The sequence below is a fragment of the Peromyscus eremicus genome, chromosome 6, assembly GCF_949786415.1.
Source record: "Peromyscus eremicus chromosome 6, PerEre_H2_v1, whole genome shotgun sequence".
Classification (NCBI taxonomy): Eukaryota; Metazoa; Chordata; class Mammalia; order Rodentia; family Cricetidae; genus Peromyscus; species Peromyscus eremicus.
This window is the reverse complement of record NC_081421.1, coordinates 1,677,151-1,702,568: the sequence shown is the minus strand read 5'-3', so window position 1 is coordinate 1,702,568 and position 25,418 is coordinate 1,677,151. Positions and strand designations below refer to the sequence as shown.

At 38.9% G+C, this 25,418-nt stretch overlaps 1 protein-coding gene across 3 annotated transcripts in view; it reads right to left on the bottom strand.

Moving 5' to 3' along the window:
* Positions 1 to 25,418, bottom strand: part of Nbea (neurobeachin) — a 547,801-nt gene that overhangs the window by 184,288 nt on the left and 338,095 nt on the right. For all 3 annotated transcript variants that reach the window (XM_059265100.1, XM_059265102.1, XM_059265101.1), the window contains exons 38-39: positions 22,469 to 22,593; positions 6,108 to 6,251 (exon numbers count right to left, since the gene is read on the bottom strand). In XM_059265100.1, the coding sequence (XP_059121083.1) occupies positions 6,108 to 6,251; positions 22,469 to 22,593 (269 nt within the window). The remainder of the gene's footprint in view (positions 1 to 6,107; positions 6,252 to 22,468; positions 22,594 to 25,418) is intronic.

Sequence of the window (25,418 nt, the reverse complement as noted above, 5' to 3'; positions counted from 1 at the left end):
GAAACACCTCACTTTTGCTACAGTGAATTTCTAGTTCTCTTATTGTAAAGTGAGGATCTTGGTTTCTCACACAGAGGTTGCAGAATGCAAAGAAAGAAATAATATTTCTGGTGAAAAAAGTCTGAGCATTAGGCTTATGGAAAACCTTCGTAGATATTGGACATTAAATGGGTGATGATAAAAGCTCATTATTAAACAGCAATAGGCAAAATTATTACTACTTAGAGAACTGATAATAAAACATCATTACAGTCATTAATTCAATAGAATTCCCTAAATTTGTAATACTAAATTCTGGAAATAACAATAAAGAAATTTCAACTTGGCTATGTAAAATATTTCTGCTGTCACTCAGCATATGTGAGTCTCTTTGTAAATATTTTTTTAAAATTTTATGTGTAGTATCTGCATAACATATGCAGTGCCTCTGGGTGCCAGAAGGGGGTGTCAGATCCCCTGGAACTGGAGTTACAGATGGTTGTGAGTTGCCATGTGGGTGCCAAGAACTGAACTCGGGTCCTGTGCAAAAGCTGCCAGTGCTCTTAACTGCTGAGCATAACTCCAGCCCCCTTTCTTCCCTTTTTTTTTTTTAAACGAAAACGCATTTTATTTTATATGTATACGTGTGTAGTGGTCTGAATGAAAATGGCCCCCATAGGCTCATGGGGATTGGCACTATTAGAAGATGTGGCCTTTTGGAGTGGGTGTGGCCCTGGTGGAGGAAGTGTTATCATTGGGGGTGGGCTTTGAGGTTTTAGATGCTCAAGCCAGTGTGCTCTCTCTTCCTGTTGTCTGCTGATCTGGATGGCTACTTCTCCAGCACCTTGTCTGCCTGCTTGCCACTGTGTTTCCTGCCATGATGACATAATGAACTAAATCTCTGAACAACATGCCAGCCCCAATTAAATGATTTCCTTTATAAAAGTTGCTGTGGTCCTGGTGTCGCTTCACAGCAACAGAACATTAACTAAGATAATGTGTGCCTACACTTAAGTTTATGAACCCCATGTTATGCAAGTACCTGAGCCAGAAGAGGGTATTAGATTCCATTAAACTGGAGTTAAAGATGGTTGTGAGCTACCTAATGTAGGTGCTGGGAACAAAACTCAGGTCCTCTCTGAAAGCAGAAAGTTCTTTTAACTATCTCTCCAGCCCCATGTAATAGTCTTTTTTAAAAGAAACAAAAATACATTGTACCAGTGGGTTGGCATTTTATCAGTTGAATGCAATCATCCCCCTGTCTACTCACATAAATTTGAGTTAATCTTTAATTTCAGCTTATTACTTGAAATTTTGGAAGAAACAACTTGCTAAATTTCAAATAAAATAATTGCTATTTTATATTAAATTCAGTTAGCTTATACTAATTTATTTCAGTATTTCAAGTAAAAATGTAATTAGTAAGATGAAATATTTAGGTACATATGGAATCTTAGGGCTAATTCACTTTGGTGGATCACTATAAACTAAAACAGTAATTAAAGTAAATTAGATTAGATGTTAATAATATAATAATTACTTAGTTGATTGGCATACTTCTATATTAAAATCCTATTAGCTGCTACAAACATAGTAAGCTGAGTGATTAGTAGTCACACACATTTAACTTGCCTCTTGAGATGAACAGCTTGGGAAGAAAGGGAACTAAAAATGAAAAAGAAAATCATGTGACAATGACGCTACAGAACTTTATGAACATTTTATTTCTATTAAAAGCAGAAAGCACCAAACAATAAAGAAAACACGGCAAACAGCCAACATTCAAGTAAAACTGTGCTTTTTAAAAGTATTCTTTTGAAAAAAAGATTAAAAAGCCACTAGACTGGAGCTAGACAACATGTGGACTATTAGTAAAGCTAAAGCTCCTGCTCCTGGTCATCACGCACAGTCACAGACCTCTCAGTACTAATGTGCTGGCACGTGACCAGATGCAGCGACAAGGAAAGGCCCTGTGTGTACGGTTCCAGGAGAACTGCAGTGCGGTCTCAGCGTGTCTGTCAGCAAGGCAGGGCTCTGTAAGAAGAGGACAAGGGACTCTGCCCAGAGCTACCTGTGTAGTTCTGATGCCATGCTTTTTTAAAAATTATTTTTATTTCATGTGTATTGGTGTTTTGCCTGTATATATGTCTGTGTGAGGGTGTTGGGTCACCTGGAACTGGAGTTAGAGTTGTGAGCTATCATGTGGATGCTAGAAATTGAACCCAAGTCCTCTGAAAGAGCAGCAAGTGCCCTTAATCACTGAACCAACTCTTCAGCCCAAATACTATACTTCTTATATGAATAGTGTGTGGACATACCTCTGAGTTAAATTAAGAAGTGAAACACTGTAATTTTCATTTCTGAGCTGTAAACAGACAATGGTGACTACAGAACACTTTCTGAGACACCAAATGAACATGAGATTATATCAATACTATATACAGATTCTCAAGATCTTTTGCTTTTTAACTTGGAGCTGTCTCTTGTAATGGTGAAGTTCTCTTATCAGGAAATTTAGAATAAGTTATGAATAAGAAATAATTATTCTTATCCCTTGCCCCTCACCGCCTGCAACAGACGAGGGAGCTGACCCTCCCCTTACCATCTACAACACTCAGGAAAGCAGGCCCTGCTCCTAGCCTGGGCAGCACAGTAGAGCTGACCCTGTTGACAGAGGTGCAGGTGAGAGCCCTGAGTGTGTGAGAGTGGGATAGCTGGCCATACCCACGCCTCAATCTACCATGTGGTCACGAGGGCAAGGGAAAGATGCCTTCTCCCTCTTTGTCTCTAACATCTGTGGTGGGCAAAAGAGCTGACCCTCCCTCTTACCAGCTGCAGCACTTGGGAAAGTAGACCCTGCACCTTGCCTGGGCAGCACAATAGAGCCAACCCTGTTGGTGGAGGTGTGGGTGACCCAGTCCCGAAGTTATGAGCCAGCCCCATGAGTAATGAGTCCCTATTACCTATCTGTCATGTAGCAGCATGGGCAGGGGAGAGATGCCCAAACCAACGCCACCATCAACACCTGAGGCAGGTGGAAGAGCTGGCCCTGAGGTCATAACAGCAGCAGAGCTGTCCCTGGCCCTCATCAGCTGCGGCACTCCAGAGAGTGGACCCTACAGCTCACCTACAGGGCAACACAGTAGAGCTGGTCCTGAAGGTGTAGGTGTGGGAGAGCCCAACCTGAGGACTTTAAAGCTGGAGAACTGGCCCTGCACCTTGCTCTAGCCAGGGCAATGCTAGAGAGCTCACCCTGGTGGCTAAGACAGGGGAGAGCTGGTGGGCTGACCAACCATTCAACTACCTAGGCCCAGAATCAGGGTTTTGTGTTGGCCAACCCCATCTGTGATCTGCTGGAGCATGGAGGGAAAGGGTGTCAGTCCTGTGGACCTAGAGCTGCAGGATCTTCATGACTAAGGGCAGCAATGGGATGTCCAGGAAGAGTCCCAGTGAGGGCTCAGTGTTGATGGTATAGCAGAGCCAGACCAATGATTCTTTTCGATAAATGCCTGCATGTAAAATGTATGGATAAAGAGGTTCACTGCATGACTCACTGTGTCACACTGCAGCTTCCATGATGAGATTTTCCCCCCTTTTCCTTTTTTTTCTTAAATTTTATTTTGTTTTATTTTCTTTTTTGGGGGGCGATGGGTTGGATGGGGAGGCATGATGTGAAAGACACAAAGAATAAATAAAAGAAAGTTTAAAAAAAGTAATACATTATTAGCTTGATGGTGGTGGTGCACACCTTTAATCCTAGCACTAGGGAGGCAGAGGCAGGGGGATACCTGTGAGTTCTACCTGGTTTACAGAGTGAGTTTCCAGGACAGCTAGGGGTACACAGAGAAACCTTGTCTCAAAACAAACAAACAGACAGACAGACAGACAAAAAACACAAAAAAACATTTATATGGTTATTAATAGTTGATTTCATTCAATTTAGGGATCCTGGCCTGCAGTTAACTTCTGGAAATGAATTCTGTGCTGAAATGTCAGTCATGACAGTAGAGAGCAATAATGAACTTAGCATTTACAAAACTCTCTCTCTCTCTCTCTCTCTCTCTCTCTCTCTCTCTCTCTCTCTCTCTCTCTCTCTCTCTCCCCTGTAAATTGTGAACACTATTTCTGTGTCTTTCTTTGCCTTTTATGGAACACTCACCTCTCACTCTCTTTCTCCTTTATTCAAGGCTCCAGTGACACTTTGGGCTACTGTTTTAAAGATGAACACTATGGACTAGGCAAGGGATCATCAGTGTTTCAGGATACACTCTAAACTTTGCAGACAGACATAAAGATCCTACATGAAGAGGATGAGTTAGGACCCAGTGGATATGGACATGTGTAGATTTGTTCAAAGAACATCTGCTGAAAGGATGGAGTCAGAGGCCTGAGAGACAGATGACCAGAAATTATACAATCTGATTTTTAAGTGACTTTTATGAAATGCCACTATTACTTATAATATACATTAATAATTGATTTCAAGGGTACCTTCATTGCTCTAAGGCGTCTGATTTAATGTTTTCACTGTTATGCTTATGCTTATGAACAGAACTTAAAAGTTAGCTACCATTAAAGGACAGAAGCACAGAAGAGTTACTGTTTGGTGGGTTGTGTGATTGGCAGATTAATACTAATACTGAGCAGATTTAATATAAGCTTCAAGAGAACAAGCCAACTTGAATAAGCTATTTTTGATGAAACAAAGTACCAGGTAATGCAAACTAAAGTACACAATGGCAAAACATGGATGTTAGTACTGGTGATTGAGGAGAGGCAAGGTCAGACATAAGATGTGAGTTTCCTATGACCTCGAAAGTAGGAATGGGTCCAGGAAAAGAGTCATACCTGTTGTCTAATTTAGCAAAAGCCTTCGTCTGCCTTCATTTCCAAAAGTAATATTTAAACATTTACTTTGGAATTGGAGACAAACATTTGGTATTCAGGAAACAGTAAATAGATTTTTAGAAATAGGAAAAACAATTCTCATGATACAGAAATGTAGTAATGGGCATTTCCAGGACCTGGCACTAGAAAAACCTTTCGTAGTATATCCTCCAGAAGTGGGAGGATGGGAGTCTGTCTCCCCCATTCAATGAGTAATAACATCTCCACTGTAGGAATAAATCACCACAGGCTTTTATAGAGCTATACCATATTACTTTCAGTAAGTGAGCTCCTGGAAACAGAAGTGTAATACTGTTAATAGAAGATGCACAGAAGTCCACTGCCCTACTCAACTTGTACTCCGGTGCTGTATGGCTGACAACAAATTGAGGTTAAAGCTCACCTGGAGGTCTGAGACTATGCAGCAGGATGGTTTTGTTGTCATTTGTTTGAGATTGAATTTCATTGTATAGCACAAGCTGTCTTTGAACCTGCAGTCCTCTTGCCAAATGCTGAGATGGCAGTGTACTACCATATCTAGCTAACACGGAAGTTTTAACCTGGCTCTAGGTAGGATATAACCTCACAGTCTGGTTCTTGGACTCAATTCATGCTTTAAGCCTGTGCCCAAGTTGTCTTTGTCTCTTTCTGACCTGCTTTAATCAGACCTCAAAGGTTATTAGCTGATCCTTGAAGATGTCCACACACAATCAGGCCATGGTAGATCCTGTTCTCAATGACCTCAGACCAGCACCAGGACAAAGAGAAGTTGAGGGTGGGACTGGGAGGTTAACTGGTAGTAATAGGGGTTTAGAAGTGTGAGGGCAGAGCAAAACATTCCAAATAATTCATCCTGGACTGGCTGGCAAGTCCTGTGCTCACCTTGCTGAAGCACCGTTTTCCAAGGCTGTCAGCAGGGTAGAGAGAGACACAGAAGTCAAGGGATTCGTTATCCTATCCTATCTTCCAACAGCAGCAGTAGTTTTATGCCAGGATATGTACTGAGAATTATTTCCCCATCTAAAGCACTGTTCCTCATTGCACATGTGTGCGGCTATTGATCTATTGTCAGTAAAGTACATTTGCTTCAAGTCCAGAGAATGAGGCACATTAAATTATCAACCTTCATATGAATAAATACCAGGACAACCACTGGCACACATTTCTTCACCAGGAGATAGAGTTGGAGTTGAGTGGCTTTATGTGTTCCTCACAACAAGCAGAAGCATATTAACAAGTACCTGCAAGGTTGTCGATTTCTTTCTCCTGGAGCAGGCTGACTGCGTCATCATCTCCTTCCAACATAAGTTCAGTCTCTGAGTTCTGGTTTACGATTGCTTGGCTTCTGAATGCTTTCTTGGACTTCACTACATCTTCTTCAGTGCCTACATGCAACCAAAACAGCAGTTTAGTTACTGGGGATGTATTTGCACTTAGTAGGCATTACATACATTTTCTTTACTATGTGCTATGTTTGCTATTTCTTTACAACCACAGAACATTTTAAAATACTTCTTTATCTTGTTGGTCTGAATTTCTCTGAGAAAAGTTGCAGGAGATTTATCCCTTACTTTACTGATGAACAAGTAGGGAGAGCAAGCTACTGGCTCACTGTGGTCCTACAATCCACCCTTCTACTTTCTTTACAATACTCTGTCCCTGATTTTACCAACAGCGCTTTCTACCTTTTGAGACCAAGTCTGTCTGACTTGCCAAGGCTGGCCTTGAACTTGTGATTCTCTTGAGCAGCTCTGAGTAGCAGGGAGTGCAGGCCTGCTCTATCAGACCAAGTTTATAACCCATTCTATGTGACTCTAGAATTATGCATGCTCTACAAATATATCTGTACTTCCCTTCAAATCCAGCTTTCTGATCCATACCATTTTAAGATTTAATTTATATAACCATATTGTTGTGTGAATTAACTAATTATTAAACTAGTTCTTGAAAGATGATGAGATGGGTATAAAGAAAACAGGAAAGTATTCACTTCTGAGTGAAGAAATGGTGTCGACTAGGGAGCTACAACACAAGGAGGTAAGGCAGAAGGATGCTCAATCGGCATACTGCACAAAGTGGGTTCTTTACCAATGAATGAAATAAAAATGGATTTTCTGAAATTATATCCTGCTTTGGTATACAAAATAATTTAAAACCATAGTAAAGCACACAATGAGTTCCAGGATATCTAGGGCTATGCAAAGAGACTCTGTCTCAAGAAAACCAAACCAAACCAAAACAAAACAAAAGAGGGTATTACCAGTAAGGCTAAATTAAAGAACATATTAAGCACACACAAAGAGCCAAGTTGGTTTTATTCCAGAGGAGCAATGTTAGTTCACATATCCAAACTGACTACCTGACAAGCATTTCCACATTCTCAAACACTTGCTTTGGGTGACAGCAATCTAAAATTGTTAAAACTGCAAACAAACTGGACACATACATGTATACATAAACTAGTCCACATGGGAAAAGCTCTATTTCATATCATTTCAGTCTAAGGTATGCGATGCTGAACATGCACACAATCTTGTCTGTGTTCCTTGAAGTTCAATCTGGAGGAAAATATTGTGTTCTACTTACAGCATCTGGTACAGGCTTGAAAGATAGCACTGACTAGCAGGATGCTGCTATGTAGTGTATATACTCCTGGAAATTGGTCCTATGTGGTGGTGCTGTGCTTGGTGCCAGGTTCTGTGGTAATGCTGCTCCCAGGACATGTCACAGCTTTGGCCCAATGTTCTCCTGATATAATTTACAGTACATTTATTTGGTCAGTTCTCCTAGGTCCATTCCACAGGCCTCCAACAGTGCATCGATCCTGGTGTTACTCAACTGCTTTCCTGGAAGCACATCTAGGTGCTGTAAAATTTGCACTGGGCAACAGCATGTGAGCCCACTCTCAACCCCTCATTCATTCCCGCTTCCTTCTCTCCCTGACCTATGTAGCTTTTCCTTTCTTTTTTTGAGACAGAATAGCTTTTCTTTTTCATAGAGACTGGGGCAGCAATTCTGCTTGATTAATACAAACTGATTCAAAGGCCACAAAAAAGTAAAAGCACATGCTTAAGAGGACAGCTACACCAGAACCACTGCAGAGTGGCACTAGCTGTAGGGACAAGCTGCCACTAAAGGCCCCCGGGGGCAACAGCCCTTTAGTATGGTGAACATAATGCAGCTAGCTACACAGTGACCTTGGATGCTTAGAAAAACTTGAGATAAATACTGCTATTGCAAAACCAACACCTCACTGGAGACTTTACACGGGTTACACCAGGTACTTTTTCACTGTTCATGGGTGATTCTTACTCTTGGAATAATAGATGAAAGACAGAGTATGGACTATTTCAGATGCATATCCCAATACAAACCCAGCACAGCAGGAATGTCTGAGGGGGAGTAATGGCCTCAATCCCTTTGCCAGTCCGGCAGTAATTTAATTAGAGAAACTTTGAGCTTGCTTCCTTCAACAAAAGATGCAAATGCAATGATAAACAACTCAGGGATCTTTCACCTGCATAACAAGTACTCACGCATTCCCGTGCTGAGCTAACCAGCTTGTTCCTCCTTCCCCCTGCCTAGGTCAAAGGCTGAGGAGTCATCTTGTGTGGTCCTGGCCACTGCACTATCAGTCATTGGCTCATATGACCCTCAACTCATTTTCAGAATGTTTATCATACAATACAAGTATGCTGAGTATTCCTGTTTCATTTCATTTGCTTTGTAATCAACACTCTCAGCAAGACTTACACTGTAGAGTAAAACCTAGACTCCTTGGCACAGCTGATCAAATCCTCAGCTTCTCATTGCCAGCCTCACATCACCTCTTCCCACTGTTCCACAGCAGTACTGAGTCAAGGTTAGCTCCTGGAAGATGCCATGTTCTCACATCTCTCTTGATCTGTGTTGATGCTATGCCCAATGTAAGGGGTATTCCTTTTCCCCTTTTCTATATCTAGTTGCCCTTCACAATTGTCTTCCTTCAGATATCTGTCCTAGGTATGTAACCTGTGTGGGTCACAGCTAATATAACTTTGGATACATATTGGAGGCAGGATCTCTTATAAGCCTGCCCTCCGCACTATACTACTTTGTCATCTCTGCAGCATATGGGGCTGGCACTCAGTAGGTGCACACAAAACCTGCTGAAGTTCAGGTTTACATTCATTCCCTTCTCATAACTTGTCAACTCTTTTCCTTATGCTCTCCCCACACCACCTAATTCTTCCAGCTGAAGTACCTGGCATTTGCTTGCGTATTTATCTCCACAGACACCTGGAGGCCCTCTGATGGCTGGAATCACATATCTGTCTCTGTATTCTCTCATACTCAGCACATTGCCTGGTAAGGAACAAGCACTAATAAATTTTTGATGAGTGAATGGAGGCACAGGAGTCATCTCTGGATATTTCCAAATCAAAATTTCCCCCAATGCCCCAGAATCTCACTGATTTGTGTTAATTTATGTGAAATGCAGCCCAGGTATTTGCATTAAGGTAACAATGCCCATTAAGTTTCAGTCAGGCTAATAACCAAGTTTTTCCTTATATCACTACCATGTCAAAAGAGAAGGAGCAGTTTCAGGTGACTATACGTTACCACAATAAAATCTATTTGTAAAAAACATGCAATAGAAGGAGGTTGGAAATGTATCAAGCTTTCTCTGATCTCTTCTAGCTTTGAAGCAGAAAACATTCAAAATTTTTCATATTTGCTAAAGGAACTGGTACCCACACACAGAGCTGATCAACCCTGCTGAATGTTAGCAGCTTGCAGCCCAGTGAACTTACCAGTTTTGTGGAACTGAAACAAACATTTGTCTAGATTAGAGTATACAAGATTTAAAGGTGCTTTTCAATCACAATATCCTTTATGAATTAGAGTTTCATCCATCAACATTACAGCAAAAGGAGGAAGGTCTCAGAGGGCTGTCTCATTACAAGGCTTGTAAACACTGTCCTTAGAAAGAATTGGTTTATCACCTAACAAATCAAAATCTGATTGAGAGGAGAATTTATTTGAGATCATCTGTCTTAGAAGACATGTTGAACTGAACGCACTTCTTGGCCTCTTTAGCCATTCATCAAGAAATTAACGAGCAAATGCCACAAACCACTGGAGGAGCGCTTTAGACTGGAAATGGGAATCACAAAGAAATGAGTAAAGCCAGACAGGAGAGATGAGGATGCTTATGTCCTAAGAAGATAGGAAAATGGCATGGAAATGTAAAGTTTCAGGAGAAAAAAGTACCAGAGACTTGTGGATGAATGAAGTCAAATGCAAAAATAGACCAGTTTTCATTTCCTATCATGTTTTACACACAGGAAAGCATTTTCCATAGACTTATTCATAGAGTTATAGAGACAATGTGCAGCCCTGAAGACTTTCTTCCTTCACAAGTTTCTCTTAATAACCAGGAAACCATGAGAATCCAAGTATATTCTACTTAAGCTAATTAACTAATTTACTTTTTTTTTCCTTTGCCAGGGACTGAATGTGGGGCCATGTATGTTAGCAAGCTCTCGATCACTGAGCTAAATCATCTGCTCTGACAGAGTATATTTTAAAAGGGAAGTGACAGGAAAACTGTCTCCGGCATTGCTGCTATAGGCCATCACCACACAGCTTTATTACTATTGCTTCAGTTTTTATTGTCTTAAACAATCCTAAGTTAAAATACATTGACAGAATGGGCACACCTGCTTCGGTTGATACTATCAATGTCTTTAAAAAAAATCAAGATCTAGCAATTAGTTTGTTATTATTACATTATTTTATATTGATAAAAATACCATAAAGGAAAACACAACATGATTTATTTTCATTTAAGCAATTATTCTACAGTTAACTGCAGATACTAAAAAAGAGCAGCAGTCACAGTGCTGAAGAGGTGGCTTAGTGATTAAGCCATTTAAGCCTGACACAGCTGATTTCTTTATCCATCTGGCTTATTGCATGTTGTCAAACTTGTGTGGGTTAAATATTAAACCTATATCTTTTATTTTGAAATACTTTATTTAGAGATTTTCTTAGTGGCATTTCTCTTCCCTTTGTTTAGTTCTGGTGTGGTACTTGGGATGGAACCCAGGGCCATGAATGTTCAAGACAAGTGTTCTACAATTGATCTACACCCTCACTTTCTTAGTGTAATTTAATTTATAGCTCAGGCATTGAGTAAACAAATGTTTGTTGAGAAAGCACATGAAAGTAATATTGTTATAACTCACCCACTAATTCTCCTATACACTGTTTCTTAAGTTACTTTTCTTTGCATGTCCTTCAGTTTATCCATAATGGAAAATTGGACTTTACTATTTATCATTCTTTATTCTTTTCTTTTATAACCACCATAAACGTTAAAAAAAAAAAGCACACCAATTTAACTTCAGTTTCCAATCTGTGAAAGAATAATGAGTATTTTCCTAACCTAAGTCTCAAGGGATTATTGCAAAATTAAGATGAGATAGCGGATGCTTATGTATTTTGAACTTCATTAAACTTAAATTAAGCTTTGCCTCTCATGATATTACTGGATCTATACAAAGGGAGAAGAGAAAGCAGGCAAATGTGAGAGTCATAAACCTAAAATAAGATCAGCCTGATTCTGAAGTCCTAAGTACACTGCCTGGCCAACATCAGTGCCCTTGGCTTTGTGGAATATTTCCGTCCACCATGCTGTGCAAGGTGTCTGCTCATAATCATTACAAAGCACAATGTACCCTCAGTTAGTCTAAATAGATGCTTCCTGAACAAAGAAAATATGCAGTTCATGTGCTGTTAAGTTCTTGTGAAACAGAACATAGTGCAGACAGCTGACATTTAAATTCTTTCCCCCCCAGGACCATTTTATTCATTGCATTAATTAAGTTATTATTAAACAAGCTACACAAGCATCAACTTTATATTTTATTTTTATCATCATCATCATCATCATCATCATCATCATCATCATCATCTCTTCAGTTTTGGGGTCTAAGGTTTTAACCTAGGGCCTCATGCATGCTAGGGAAGCACTCTAAAATAGAGCTATATCACCAGCCCCTTTTTCTTCTTTTTTGAAAAATGTTGATACAGGTTCTCACAAAGTTGCTGAAGCCTTGAGCCCACAGGGAAGGCCTGGCCAGCCTTGAAATAGTGATACTCCAAGCAAAGCTTTGCTGGTATCACAGGCATGTGCTACAACGCCCAGCACTGCATCGACATTTCTGATGGCTTTTGAAATTTTATACACGGCTATTCTAACAATATGAATGTTTAAAATCTTGGTTATCTGAAGGAAAAGACCTTCTGATTTTTCAATTAAAACCAAGTTTAACATAGTATTTTCTCATCTTTTGAAGGAGGTCTTTGTAGGGAGGCTGGCAGAGTGAAAATTTAACCTAATTTTAATTTTGCCTAAATGTATGCTTAGAAAATTCTAATGTTTGTAGACATCTGGAAATTAGCTTCACTGGGGGGCATTCTTTTCAAGAGAGAAATTCTTTGCAAAATGCATCATTTCATAATATTTTTTTTATCTTGTTCAATGTGTTTTGACAAACCACCCTAATGTAAGTCAGATAAAATATTGTGGTTAATCTTCAAACTTAAATACTTTTTAAAAAATAAAAGCACCAATGATTTGGATACTTTGGGAAATGCTAAAATAAAGATTTTTTTTTCATTAAAATTCAAGTCAGAGCAACAAATACCTTTACAGGATGATGCTTTTTGTAGCTGTACACAATATTATTTAACTGCAACCCAAAGAAAAAGGGTTCAAGATAAATGCACCTTTCCCCTAATTAGGTGTAGTTACAAGATCTCATGTGATAACATGTATGTCTGTTACTGAGCACCATATAGGTCTGAACATTGGACAGCAAAGGGTGAAGGAATGTTTTTTTATCACAGAGAAACTTACTGCTCCCAACTTTGGGTGCTGGGCTTAGTGAATGTGTGAGATAAAAGCTAAAGGCACTTATGTGGAAATTTGCCATAGCAGTCACTCACTAGCAAATAAATAGTTCCCTTCTAAGCAATTTAAATTTTAGATGTAATTTTAGAGTTTGATTTTAAACATAGAACAAATATTTCCTCCTTAAGATGGAGATATAAAAGGAAAGATTATTTTTAACTGAGACATGGTCTGAATAGAATACTAAGAGAGAGAGAGAAAGAAGAAAGGAAGAAAGAAAGAGAGAAAGGAAGGAAGGAAAAAGAAAGAAAAAACCTGAAAAAATCCAGGAAAATCCCAATGGTGAAAACTCCACTATACATTAGAGAGACTGGAATCCTGAAGGCACATTACTCTTTCGATATGTGATCCATCACCCAGAACCTTTATCCCATCTGCATAAGCTTTTCTGGAAAAAAAAATGTCCCCACAAATGAAACAGGCTGCTCACACTCAAACAGACAATTTCTGTGTGTTACTTTGACACCTTCATATAAAGGCAGAGTGATTAATGGATAAGTTTATTAAGTCAGATGTAAAAGCTGCAAGATCAGCCTTCATGATCCTTCTTTTAGCTGTGGTATTTCTGTACAGGTGAGGAAGATCTAAACATCATTCCCACTATAATTCATTTCTGTTGACAAAGAGTTTAGTGCCTGATCACAAATAGATATTATATATGCTTCTATAAAATAAAAGGTTCAAAAAAGGCACTTGGACTTGAATCATTATTGATGATACATCATTACCTTGCATACAATGGAAGCAGTGCATCCTTTGTGTTTCTATCAAGGAGGAATATGCAGACATCCCTTATCCCTTCAGGTAGGCTGTCCTCTGAACAGCCTGAGGAAAATGTTGGTGTGTAGTAATCATTTACTATTAGCAATCTGTGTATTAATTAAGACTCAGTGTCCATAGAAATTATTCTGAGTGTTAAACCCTTATGCAGATTAATTATGTTTGTAACAACTGACTAGAATTTAAGAAAGAGAGAGGAAAATGGCTACCTAACACCAACAGTTATTGCTCAGTGGAAAAGGACAGCAAGGACACTTGCAAGTAAAAGAATTGGATCAATATTAACGCGATTTTCATTTCATGCTTCCCCAACTCCAGTAAGCTGACAATATACTCTGATTATGTGAACTGCCTGAGAGTAACACAGGTTATTAGAGCAGGAGGTGGAAATGGGAGGCACTTTTTATATTGACAGGCCTGCTAATAGAGTATACTGATTTTCAAAGACATGTAATACATTTTCACAATTTGGTTCTGACAGCAAAAAACAGAATTTCATTTATTCCTAATTCAAAATATTCATATGTAAGCAATATTTTTTACAGCAGACCAGCAAAGGGGATATTTATAAATAGCATTTTTAAACAGAAAAAAATGCAATTAAAAAGGTGCAAGAAATGCTACTGCATTTAAGTGGATTTAAGCACAATATAACTATGAAATGTTAATATAATAATCTAACAGTCAATCCAGAAAACTGTATTCTATGCTTTTTAGAAGAATATATACCATACTAACTCTATGCAGTTTAGGATTGATATCTCTCAGTAGAATTGTGACTAGCCATGAAGTTAGGGTGATGTATAATTACTTAGAACAGGATTTTGTTATACTGCAAGCCACGCAGCACATTTTACTTGAAGAAAAACAAATACTGCTCTTAAGCAAGTTTGGAACTCAGTATCATACAAGTCAGGACAATGTGTCCTCAACTCTGCCTGATTTCACTGCAGAGTCTGATCCTCATGGTAAAGTGCTTAGAAGAATAGCGATGGGAGATGAGTGTATCGAAATGGATTAACAGTGGGTCATTCCCTCCTTCTTTAAGCATTTTATTCCCTTAGAAGAAAAGAGAGGGATGGATTGGGGAGGGAACTGGGAAAGGAAAGAAGCCTGCTAAATCTTGTGCCCCGAGGAGTAGACAGGAGCAGAATGTAAGCCTGGAATCATAGCACATCTTGAGAAGGAAAAAACATGAAGTAGATGACATAAACAAAAACTGAAGGGGGGGGCACTTCCTAGAGCAACATGGGAAATCTGCTTCTAGTATCTCAGACTACTGGAAAAGGAGTAGAAGATGCTTTAACGGGCTCAGAGAGGAGGAAGAAAATGGTAACTAACTCCTTTCTCTTTATTACTAAAATAAGGCACAGCTAGGATGCTGATGATGCATAGGCTATTTTAACAGCACTCAGTGGCAGAATGATTCTTTACTTGGGTTGGTGCCCTAGGAACAACCCAAGTAGACAAAAAAATAAGTAAATAATAAATGAATAAAAAATAAATAGAAACAAAGCCAGTATAACAAATAAATAAATTGAAAAAATAAACCTACATTATGTTTTCAGAAGTGACAATATATAAAGCCCATGAGTGACACTGAGGTGGCCTATCTTACAACATCCTCATGGGTAACATGCTGTGAGAGTTACCAGATATTATCAGGTAAACTGCATGTAAGGGAATGTTCCATAGGGTCACACAGAGCATGGCGGGTGGTGCTTGGGGTGAGCTTAGGTCACCTACCACATCACTAGGTCACCTCATTTCTGTGGTCTGTCCTTTTGCAAACATAAATCCTTCAACAGCTCTCTGTTCACAGCCTCATTTTCATGCCATCTCCCCATAACAGCCTCTGGTTCCTTCATGTGGTACTGGTCTCCATTTGGGGATACACTACTCTGTGTGGTGTTGACCTTAACTCCACACGCCCACTCTATTCACTGATTTGGAGGAATTCAGTTCATGTTTTCAACTGCCACTCAGACATATGATCTTCACAGGGCTCACAACACTGATAGTACACTGCAAAACAAATACCTATTGTAGCATGAATCTTAAAGGGTCTTATTAATAAAAACAAACCTGGAGCCAGGTATTGGGGTGAATGCTGGAAGATCAGAGAAGCAGAACAAGCCACAGCTTCCTCACCTCAACAGTTCCTCAGCTGATCCTATTTCCTCAGACTGGAAGCCTCTGAATCTCAGCTGAACTGCTGCTCAAAAACCTAAAAGCTTAACCAGCTCTAGTTCCTCATCCTCATGCCTTAAATACCTTTCTGCTTCCTGTCATCACTTCCTGGGATTGAAGGCTCTTGTTACCACTCTTGGCTGTTTCCAGTGTGGCCTTGAACTCACAGAGATCCAGATGGATCTCTGCCTCTGGAATGCTAGGATTAGAGGCGTGTGTGCCACCATTTTCTGGCCTCTATATCTAGTGACTGTTCTGTTCTCTGACCCCAGATAAGTTTATTAGGGTGCACAATATTTTGGGGAACACAATATCACCACAACCTATTATACTTTGCACATGTATTACTCATGCGGTTGTATGTAGATGTTGCCAGAAATTGGTCTAAAATAAGCACACTAATGAAGTATGTTCCCCCTTGTCACTTGGCATAAGTCCAGTAGACGAACTTTACCCCAGCTTTCTCTCTAGCATCTCAGGATGTTCTAAGTAAAATAAAATATAAACAACCAATTCAGATCTTAAAAGTGTTGCACTTGTCGATATGACTTTAGAAAACTTCATCCTTCAATTCAGTTTCCCAAACTCATCAAGTACGTGGTTAAATGAGGTACATGGACCTCATCAAATAAGTACAAGACAGTGGGTTTTAAAGAGCACTCAGCTCTACAAAAACATGGGTGCTCTAATGGGATATGGAGAGAAATCGGATTTTGGTTTGTAAGTGGTTTTTATTTTATCTGAGAATATGAGATATCTACAATAAAATTATTTTATTTTTTCCATATATGTTGATATACATTAAATTATTCTTTTACTTATAATCTAAAATAAAAAAAATTTTATTCATAGCTACAGACTGACTGCAAAGACTTGCTCAGGGCTATCAGTTTCTTTCCTACTGAGTCATATCCCCAGTCTTAAATATGAATACTTTATGAATTTCTGTCATTAATACAAACACAGAGTCCATCAAGTCAAGGCCTTAAGCCTCCCCATGTCGGTGAAATCTATCTACCCTAGCCTAGCCTAGCTTAGCCTACTCTGTTCTGTTCTACTCAGTTCCCTCCCCATGTTGGCGATTTCTCTTCCCTTCATCTTCCCTTCCCTCCTATCTTGGGGATTTCTATTCTTTCCACCCTTACTTCCCTGCTCACCTGGTAAATGCAGATTATTCTCTTGAGGCAATTTGTAAGTCAGCTACTCTCAGTGATACCTTCTCTGGTCAGCCTGTCTCCTGTGCTTCTGCAGGTTAGAAATGCCCTGCTCCCAAACCCAGTGTTTAGAACATGTGTGGTACACAGAAACTCTTCAGTAAGTGCCTTTCAATTAGCACAGTTAAACTTCTGAATCTGCTTAGATCTTATGTGTCTGAATCTTCAACATAAGAACAGGTAGCTTGTTAGAATAGTTTTTGATATGAGAAATGCCATGTATGTGTAAATGGGTGTTATAAGCATATTTGTAGCCTTTATGACCCCAGTTTAAAAGATCTATTTAAGTCATTTTACTAGCCCATAAAGCCATAGGGTAAAGTCAAGGGTAGGAGACTAAGCTTATGAGGCGATGGCAAGAGCTGGCAGACAACTGCCGGCAGGAATTTCCTTCTCTTAAAACAATTGCATCATTAATTTTTCAGCAGTTATTGGAACCCAATTCAAACCACTAATTTTTATTCCGAATACAGAGATCCAATTTATAATTCACCAACTAAAGCAGGAGGTTTACTCATGTTTCTACACAGTACGGATGTGGCTTCTCAAATGCTGTAATGACTGCAAACTCCTGGAAGAATGAAGACAGACAATTTCATGGTTTTCCTCAATGGCTGCATTGCTGCACAGCATTGTTTCTACTCTCCGTGCCTTCCTATTTTCTGAGGACTGCATGTAACATATTACAGTAGCCATGCATTCAGCAGCAGACTAATTTAATTCCAGCTCATTACAGAGCTGCTTTTTGTGCATCAAGGTCATAACTTGATGGCTTCACAAGCTTAGATAAATCAGGTGTTAAGCAGACAGATCTCTGAGGAACCTAAGAATGTTCTCATTTGCAGTTCTCAGCATATCTTATTATTTATTGCCACAGAAATGACTGATTAACTTTGTCATCTTTGCTCTGTGTTTTTTTTTTCCTCCCTCAGGCTGCGGCAGCCTGCCCTCCTCTGCAGTGCTGGATCAGACCTATTTAAGATGACGTCTTTGATCACAGACATGAAGCACTTGCGATCTTAGCCTTTGATGAAATGGAGCTCCACTGTAATTTTATGGAAGAGAAACAGAAGCCCAAATGATGACTGACACTCACCAAAGCGATCCAAACTTACTAAGAGTTTTCCCTATTCTTTGTCAGCAGGTATCTTTACACACTAGAATGTACCAGAAGTTGAAGAGTCTAGGTACTGTTTTAATATGTAACACTTAAAACCCACTATTTCAATTACTTACCGATTAGCTAATTGTCCAAAGAATAAACCATGCAGGTGAGAAGATGAATTTTAAAACATCTTTCTTATATAATTTCACTGCTATGGTTTATAAAACTCCTGATAATTAAATTCTAAATCGAAAGAGATTTTACCACTAAAAAACACCTAAACAACACATTCAGTACATGCAAAATTAGCACATTAAACATCAAGAAAAAAATTACATGCCTCTAGGTTTTTATTAATCACATTCCAACACCAGAGAATGAGACTGTGTCAAATCATACTGAATCTTTTGCACATGACTACCTCATAAATTATTCAACTCATTAGTGTTACTAAAAAGCAGGAAAAATTTCATCGCTGCACAGGCTATTTTCCAGTTGAAAAAGGTCAGCTACAAGTTTTAATAATAAAATCATGGAGCAAACTTTCAAAAATCATTATGAAATAAAACTATTATCTTTTGTTTCCTTAAAATGATATCCAACTCTGATTATTTACTCATATAAAGATAGAATTAACATTTTTATTTGAGACTCTAAGAAAACTGATAATAGTGCCATGAAATCTGAACTACAGCTGAATATTCCTTCACATCATGGAAGTACAACTCTATGGTAATCCAAACCGTGTGTCTGGACTTAGGGTATCAAGAAAGGTCAAGTGATCCAAGGCATTGCCACGAAACCTGAAGTCGTCCATTGCCTCTGCTTTACTTGTGTTACCTGCATGGAGGCTCCTAGTCTCAACTTGAGCTTTGGCGTCCAGACATGTTTTACCTACTAAGGAAAGGCTACCTCTCTCAGTTTACAAGTCTTTAACCGTTATGACTATTTTATCACTAATTCCAGTTCTTTTACCCACACTGGATGTTACCAGTATAAAACAATATTTTGTTCCTGAAACATTTATGTTTCTATCACATGGATAAATGAAAAATCGTTTTCACCAAAATCCACAACTGAGATTGTGCATATTCAAAGCCTAATGGCAAGTTAGGATTTAAAACATATCATAGGGAGGTAGAAATGATGTAATTATTTGACAAGGAAGAAGGAACACATTGAATTTCAATTTGTCGACTTTGTCCTATGACGATACCCTAACCTGTGTACCCAACATCACAGGTCTATAGGGAGGCTGCTGTTCTGCACCCTGCCAGACTTTGCATACATAAAGACACTATAATGTTTGACAGGGTATTCAGACAATGGGTTGGGGTTTATATAGTTTGGCTTTTCTTTTTTGGCTTTATATAGATGTTTTGAATATAAAACTTATCTTTAAAAACAGAATCTGCTTTCAATTAAGCCTCTCAGCATCTATTTTTATTGAAGGAAGTGCTTTGTAATCATTACTGGCAGTTACTTCCTCTTTCTTCTGAAGAAGTACTTCATGTGCAGATTGGGGGCAAGCAGGTCTGGAAGAAGTGGAGAGTCCTGGGTGTCTGTAATCTTCCCTTTATTTGTCTGCAGATATTCCTCCCTGGAATATTTCCATTTTCCTGTCCCTTGCTCTTTTTTGGACTGCCAACCCTCTCCTCAGTTCCTGAGGTCCACAGACATTTGAAAAGGTGTACCCGGGAAGTGTTCAGGGAGGGAGATCTGTGGTGTGTTATCTTTGGTCTTCCACACCATGACCTGAACCCTGGCGAGTGATCATCATGTGACTCTACCACAGGAACTGTACAGGTGTTTTAAATACATGATGCTTGTTCCTAATACTTGTCAAATAAAAACACTCTTCTTTCTCTTCATCAAGGAACCTGACACAAGAGGGACAAAAGATCCTGAATACTGATCATCATCTAGCATTTAAAATTAATGAAAATAGCATTTTTAAAATTCCCATGTAGTACACAGAAGATTTGCCAGCATGGCTCATTTATTTCAAGATGTGAGCACTATTTATTTCAGTCCAGGTTTATTAACAATAGTTTTTATGTGACTAAAATATGAACCTCCATCACAGGGATTTTTAAGGCAAAAAAAAAATACAAATCAAACACAAAGAGACTCATTTTTAAAGCAGAAACAAAATAAGTATTTTCATAACAAAGCCCTTTTGAAGTAATCTGTAGAGTATGGACGGTAGCTTCTACAGAATTAAAGCTTTTATAACTATTACCAATGCTCCTTGGCCTAAACTCTCTTACAAATTATTTGCAGATAAGTCTACTTTCAAATGAGATAAACTCATGCTGAATTTAAATAAGTAAATAAAGCACACACGTTTAATCCCAGCTTTCCAGAGGCAGAGGCATGTGGAACTGTGAATTCCAGACCAGAGTCATCTTCATGGTGATTTCCAGGCCAGTTCCAGGTACTATTAAGTATACGCTGCCTGCATAGGCAGTATTTCTATGAATCATGAATGTAACAACTCACTTTAAGTTGGCTGCAAATCCTTAGGGTGCTAAAATCCTTAGATGGGCTTTAGAGTTGATTTGAGAATTCCTTATAGTAAGGACTCCTATGATTTATTGAAACATTTTTAATATTTACTTCCACTGTATAATTACTTTGTAATTTTTCTTAGGGTAATGGTTGCATTGAAACCCTTAGGTACAGAGTTTATTTGGTAATGATTTGTATCTTTTTACATTCACCTCACTAAGAATAAGAATTGTATGGCATGATACAAACTATACCATGACGCAAAACTATTTACCATATGTGGTAAACTTTAAAATAGACAGCTCACTTAATTACTCTCAAATAAGTGAAAATAGGTATGGCAAGTAACTCCAGAGTTAAAAATGAACAACACAAACTACAAGGACAGGGCTCATTATTGTTACCTTTGGATAGACGGTATCAGAAATTCTGACATAGCCAATCAGCCTTAAACTCACGAGAGCATTTAAAAATGTGTAAATGGGGACAGTGAGATGGCTAAGTGAATAAAGGTGCTTGCCATTAACTCTGATGAACCTGAATTGAATCCCCAGGACCCATATGCTGAAAGGAGAGAAATGGCTGTCTTTGACCTCCACACATGAGCTAAGGCATGTAAACATATGTGCCTGTACTTGTGCATACACGAGGATGAGCACAGGCATGCACACAATAAATGCAATAAATTTAAAAAGTGGGCAAACAAAAATGTAATTAAGGAAACCTATTAGACAATAATCTAAAGTAACATTTTTATTAAACTATAGTAATATTTTTACTAAACACCTTTAAAAAGAGAATTGGGGTACAGCTTTTTGGCAGTGATGGTTGATAACATTGAATGTATGACAGTTAAGACAAACTTCACTGGCAATCCACTTGAAGCCTGGGAGCTGAACTGGCTGAACAGAAGACTGTCTAGTTATGTGTCGTCTGTGTGGTATATGTATATGCATGTGTTTGCATGTATGCACAATGCACATGGTTATGTGGACACGTGTATGTGCATGTGGATGGCACCCATGTCTTTGTTGACCATTTTCAATTGTGTGTGCATGTGTGAATGTATGCATGGACGCATGGACACCTTCTTTGATTACTTTCCACCTTGTTTTATAAAACTGGGTCTCTCTAAATATGGAGTTTATTGAGTGCTTAGACTGGCTGGCCAGTGAGCTTCTGGGATCTGCTTGTCTCTGACTCTGCAATGCTGGGGTCACAGATGTATGCTTCTGTGTCCTACTTTTAAGTGGAACTCAGCGAGACTTTTACTGACTGACCTCCCCAGCCTGATAATTTTCTGAGCTTAAAAAAAATAGGGTGGGAATATATAGGTTACTAATATAACATTTCAGTTATATATACATATGTAAATAGAGATCACTGTATATGTCTATCTATGAATATATGGGTACACACACACTGATGGGTAAAAACACAGATTTTGCAGCAGGGCTCATGCAGTGCCCAGGGTAGAAAAAAAACACAAAATACACACCCACACCTGAGTACAGTACTGTAACATGTTTACATGGCTTATGGTCATTAAAGTTTGAAAGACACTGAAAAATCCATTTTACTACAGTTTTAGGCTATCTGAACTGGTGTTAGGTTATGACCAGATGTGGATATTTTAATCTTTTATGGTAAGATGAAGTCTCTTAAATAAATCTAAGAAATATGGAGTTCAGTTTGATTCAGATAGTCCTAAAGGTCAAGGCAAAACATGTTATTTCTGACACTTAATGCAGTGAATATGACGTAAAACTGAAAAACTAAATTCTTCCTACAGCAGACCTCTCCCCTCAGGAGGGACCCTGCTCTGGAGGCAGTGGCACTCACCGTACTCTATTGCAGATTTGAGCAGTGCTTCTGCATGAGTGGAGCCAAAGGCATTTCGAACGAATCTTCTCCTTCGACGAAGGTCATCCTCCCAGTAATCCAGACGCCAAAAATCATGCAATTGACTAGATATGGGAAAGAAATGACATTAGTGTTATTAACAAAAAGTCAAAACTGGAAATTCATTTGTTCCCTAAAATTAAAATTTTATTTCATTGGTATCTCTGGAAAATTAAGACAGTTGTGTTTTTATGAGTATTACTATCACAATCAAACAGAAGTCATAATAGCTGCATTCTCATACTTTATTCCCTTACACTGTAAACACTTGGCCATTTTTCTTTCTTTCTTTTTTATTTTTCAGTGTTCTCTTCTCTACCAAAACATTGATCATGGGGAGTTCAGTAACAAATGCAACATCACACTGTAAGCCTTAATGGCAGTTTTCTTTCTTTTACACTTTATAACAAGCTTGTAAATCACAGAGTAGATCTTGCTACAAATAGTCTGCAATTTAATGTCTGTGGCTTAGTAGACTAAATTAAGAAGAATAAAATATTGCCCATGTGGATCTGGTGGAGAAATGATTAAAATGATGTGCTGAAATATTCATTGAATTAAATCCCTGCTGCCCACAGCAACCTGAGAAAAGTGCAATTTTATCCATTATTAATAATACCAAATTAGAGTTGCAAAAAATTTCCAGTATGTGGTAATTGTCTTGGTAAATTATTATTCTAATGCTAAGAGTCCTCAGATGATTTTACAGCTTTCAGCTAATATAAACCATTAACAACTATGGTTATCATTGGATAACATTGTCTTGTACATGCTGAACCATTATTACAACCCACAGTGCATATTAGGAACTACTTGAAACATGCATATTATATGTCCAGTGCAGTACTTTGTAATGGAACTTGGTTTTCAATTTAACTTCAACAAACATTGGTGGTAAATACCTCAGCTTAAAAAGTTAGGTTTGCTGTTTACATGATGTAGACTAACACAGTTAAAAAAGATGATACTGTAACTGTTGTAAGCAGCACTATTCATAGAAACATGCAGAAAGCTTTCATAGAGTTTATTCACTACAGGAGAATATGGCAGGGCCTGTTTTTGTTTTGCTCATTACTGAATCTCTAATACCAGGTCTGGAACAAGTATACTTTTCAACAAGGAGTCAACAGAATAATTTTTAACTTCAAAATACCTATAGCCTGGGGCTGGAGAGATGATTTATGGGTTTAGAGCACTTGCTGTTTGTAACTACAGTTTCAGAGGGTTTATCTTAGTCACTGTTCTATAGCTGTGAAGAGACACCATGACCAAGGCAACTCTTATAAAAGAAAACATTGGAGGATTGCCTACAGTTTCAGAGGTTTGGTTTATTATCATCATGGTGAAGAGCATGGCAGCATGCAAGCAGGGCTGGAGCAGTAGCTGAGAGCTACATCATGATCCATAGGCAGAGAGAAAGACAGGGACCCTGTGCCTGGCATGGGCTTTGAAACCTCAAAACCTACCCCAGCATTTCCTCCAACAAGGCCCCATTTCCTAATCCTTTTAATCCTCCTCAAATAGCGCCACTCCCTGATGCTAAGCATTCAAATATATGAGCCTATAAGGGCCATTCTTACTCAAACTACCACATTCCACTTCCTGGACCTGTAACAGGGCCACAGATCTTAGTAGGCGCTAAGACCTTATTTAGCACAACTGACTCCATGATGGAAGTGCCATTCAGACTCAGCACATAGACAGCACCACCTGCCAAAACTAAAACAAAGGCCTTATTTATCAAAGTCTATATAGTTCTGGGCAAGTCTCAAAATGCACTAACCTTGCTTTTTAGCTTCTATAGTTCTGCTTCTGGATAACTGTTCTTATTAACTGAAGTATGCCAACCTAGAATATGGTTTTTGTGCTTAAAAGCTCACCCTAAGAACGGCTCAGTACCTCACTGGGATCCTGAACACCAGTGTAGTAGTCACTGGCTGGCTAGTAAAGACTTTTTATTGGCTTAAACCCATGTCCGAGCAGTCTTCTTTGATGAATACCCCACAACAGCCCCCATGGGCTTATAGCCATATCATAAAGCAAAAATGCATTCAGTCCAACTTCAAAAGTCCCCACAGTATATAACAGTCTCAAATTTGTTTCAAAGTCCAAAGTTTCTTCTGAGATTCATGCAATCTCTCAACTGTAACACCCCTATAAATATCAAAATAAAAAGATCACATACTTCCAACATATAATGACATAGGATATACATTATCATTCCAAAACGCAGGGAAGGGAGCATAGTGAGGAAATAATGGATCAAAGCAAGACAGAAAACCAGCTGGACAAACTCCAAACTCTACAGCTCAATGTCTGATGTCGAAATGCTCTTCAGCTCTCCAACTCTGTTCAGCTTTGTTGACTGCAACACACTTCTTTCTCTTGGGCTTGTTCTACTCCCTGTTAGCAACTCTCCTTAGCGGGTGTCCCACAACTCTGGCATTTCCAACATCTTGGGGTCTCAAAGGAAGTCTAGGCATCAACTTCATAGCTTCATGCAATGTCCTCTCTGGAGCTCCATGCAGGGACACCCTTGACACATGCCTGGCCTTGGCAGCTTTCCTTAGTCTTGGAGGGAGATTCCATAATCCCTTCCTTGTATCCTTGACTCTAAAGCTAGAACCATGTGGCTAGAGTTGCCAAGTTCTGATGCTTGATGGGGCTGGAACTTGTTCCTTGTTCAACTGCATTTGAATCAGCTTTTTGCTGTTGGTAGTTTTCTTCACTGCTTAAAGTTTCCTTTAACTCTTTTTTCACAAGTTAGAAGCTTAGCTGGATGAGGTCTTGACCTGAGGTCACCACTCCCTTTATTACATTTAACACCAGGCTTTTCTTTAACTATTTCCTTGAGCACTGGACTTAGTTCCATTACATTTCCTAATGCTCC